This window comes from Glycine max, chromosome 7 (assembly GCF_000004515.6).
Source record: "Glycine max cultivar Williams 82 chromosome 7, Glycine_max_v4.0, whole genome shotgun sequence".
NCBI lineage: Eukaryota > Viridiplantae > Streptophyta > Magnoliopsida > Fabales > Fabaceae > Glycine > Glycine max.
This window is the reverse complement of record NC_038243.2, coordinates 27,976,390-27,979,202: the sequence shown is the minus strand read 5'-3', so window position 1 is coordinate 27,979,202 and position 2,813 is coordinate 27,976,390. Positions and strand designations below refer to the sequence as shown.

The 2,813-nt window shown below is 39.2% G+C and overlaps 1 protein-coding gene across 1 annotated transcript; it reads left to right on the top strand.

The window, feature by feature from the left end:
• The first annotated feature begins 587 nt into the window (after positions 1–587).
• LOC102662068 (uncharacterized) lies at positions 588–1,385 on the top strand. The gene is made up of 2 exons (XM_006584281.1): positions 588–1,029; positions 1,117–1,385. The coding sequence occupies exons 1-2, from the start codon at positions 588–590 to the stop codon at positions 1,383–1,385; spliced, it is 711 nt and encodes a 236-aa protein (XP_006584344.1).
• Positions 1,386–2,813: the final 1,428 nt, after the last annotated feature.

Sequence of the window (2,813 nt, the reverse complement as noted above, 5' to 3'; positions counted from 1 at the left end):
CAGAATCAGTTAACTATTGAGATTGTTTGTCCTAGTAAGCTGAAGGATAGAAATACACCAACAGACAACAAGGAGCCAGAGCCTATGGATGTTCCTGCTGAAACCTTAAAGTAATGTTGTTTGGCTTCTGATTACTCCAATTGTACATCTCAACAATAAAATTACCCAAGAATGTAAAATAATGTTGAAATATAAACTTGATTTGGGCCTAAATTAATTATTTGGTTCCTTGGACTTAGTTATTTTGGGCTTAAGTAATTATGGGTCATGTTTCTAGAGAATTCTTGTAGTGTTTGGAGTGTCTAGATATTTCTTATGGTTATAATATTCTCTAGAATACTCTTTGGATCTCTAGAGTTGAGAACTCTCTAGAATTAGTGTGTCTAGAGTTCTCCTTAGAGTAGTATAAATAGAGATGTAATCCTACACATTTGAATCAAGCAAAATACAAAATTCTCTCCTCCATAAAGAATTCTCCTTCCTATCAAGTTTCTATTCAAAGTCTCCAATATTCCTAAACACTTTTCCTAAACATAAAAAGCCTTATTTCCAACAAAGTGGTATCAGAGCTTCAAGATCCTCAAAAGATGGCGAATGGAGGTTTTCCTTTCCAAATGCCGATGCTCACAAAGAACAACTATGATAATTGGAGTATCAAGATGAAGGCGCTACTAGGAGCTCAAGATGTGTGGGATATCGTAGAGAATGACTTTGAGGAGCAAGATGAAGCCTTGCTAAGCCAAGGTGTAAAGGAGACGTTGAAGGAGTCAAGAAAGAGAGACAAGAAAGCTCTCTTTCTCATTTATCAATCGGTGGATGAAGATACATTTGAGAAGATATCCAACGCAACGACGGCCAAAGAAGCATGGGATAAGCTTCAAACTTTCAACAAAGGAGTTGAGCAGGTAAAAAAGATTCGTCTTCAAACTCTTAGAGGTGACTTTGAGCGTTTGTTTATGGAGGAGTCCGAGTCAATTTCTGATTATTTTTCTCGAGTAATGGCCATAGTAAATCAACTTAAAAGAAATGGTGAAGATGTTGATGAGGTGAAGGTCATGGAAAAAATACTTCGAACTTTAAATCCAAGTTTTGACTTCATTGTTACCAACATTGAAGAAAACAAGGATTTAAAGACCGTGACTATTGAGCAACTCATGGGTTCCTTACAAGCATACGAAGAAAAACAAAAGAGAAAAATTAAACAAAAGGAGGCTACGGAGCAACTACTACAACTCAACGTAAAGGAAGCAAACTATGCAAATTACAAGAGCCAAAGAGGACGAGGTCGCGGCCAAGATCGTGGACGTGGACGAGGACATGGAGGAGAAGGAAGAGGTGGTTACAACAACCACTCCAACAAATTCAACAATGGAGAAAGAAGTTAGAATCCACAAGTAACAAGAAGTCGTGGAAGAGGAAATTCATGGTCGAGGTATGACAAATCACAAATCAAGTGTTTCAATTGCAACAAGATTGGTCACTATGCATCCGAGTGTAGATTCTCGAAGAAGGTTGAAGAGAAAGCTAACTTTGTAGAAGAAAAAGGCGGAGAAGAAGAAACTTTGCTACTCGCGTGCCAAAACAAATTTGAAGAGAAAAGAAACAAGTGGTACCTCGACACCGGCGCAAGCAACCACATGTGCGGCGATAAAAGCATGTTCATGGAGATCAATGAAGCGGCAACTGGCGATGTCTCATTTGGAGACGACTCAAAGATACCAGTCAAAGGTGAAATTCTGATACCAATGCCAGATGTCGTACAGGATGTCACGACATCACGCTTCAGAACATGCAGATTATATTTGAGAGTATGAACAGATTAAACAAGTAAATAACACAAGAGAATTGTTAACCCAGTTCGGTGCAACGTCACCTACATCTGGGGGCTACCAAGCCAGGGAGGAAATCCACTAAAATAGTGTTAGTTCGAAGATCTAACAGCCACTGTTTACAACCTTCTCACCTAACCACTACCCGTGCAACCTCTACCTAAGAGCCACTCTTAGATATGAGAACCCCTCTCACTCCCTCTCAATCACTCTCCCGTGTTTACAATTAAATCAAAGACACACCAGAGATTGCTCTCTGAACAAAAGAGATCAACTCTACACACTCAGGTCCAACACTTGAAGTTAGGGTAACATCAAGGTGGCTCACAAAACACTCAAGTCCCAAAAACTCACAAAATAACTTTTCAATCTCGGACTTGGTACAGAACTCGTGCAGCCTCCATGTTTTTATAGTAGTGTGTGTATCTGGGCTGCAACAACTTGCGCTGGATGAGATCTATCATTCTCCTGAAAAATCTGCACTTAAAGATCCAAAAGATACAGTTTGATCTTTTAGTTTTTATCTTTAATCTTTATTCCCTGAACGAACTCTTCTAGTTTGTAATTCGAACTTTAATTATCTTTTAATTCGTTCCTAAAGATAGATCATCTTATCTGCTGCTAACTGCACAATAATCTGTTAAAGATATAACAGATTTATGTGTCCAGTATTTTCGGGCAGGATGTCCTGGACATTGTATCCGACATCGTGGATCCTGCATTGTGTGCATTGTGCAGCAACTCCAGTATTTTCGGGCAGGATGTCCTGGACATTGTATCCGACATCGTGAATCCTGCAGCTTCAATTCTTCATTTGACATTTCATCTTGCCTTGTGCATTGTGCAGCCCGATCTGATTCCTTGACATAACGTTGGACATCATGTGCAGCAACTCCAGCTTTCCTTCATTGTCTAAGTGCTTATGTTTTAACAAAATCTTAGCCAATCTTTTAAAACTCAGTAGAGCTAAGCACTAACAATCTC

What these genes read in the sequence shown, in the direction of transcription:
- LOC102662068 (XM_006584281.1), top strand. Translation starts at nt 588, where the DNA reads ATGGCGAATGGAGGTTTTCCTTTCCAAATGCCGATGCTCACAAAGAAC. An exon ending in AAATCAACTTAAAAGAAATG is followed by an intron (nt 1,030 to 1,116) that starts GTGAAGATGTTG and finishes CCAACATTGAAG; the next exon opens with AAAACAAGGATTTAAAGACC.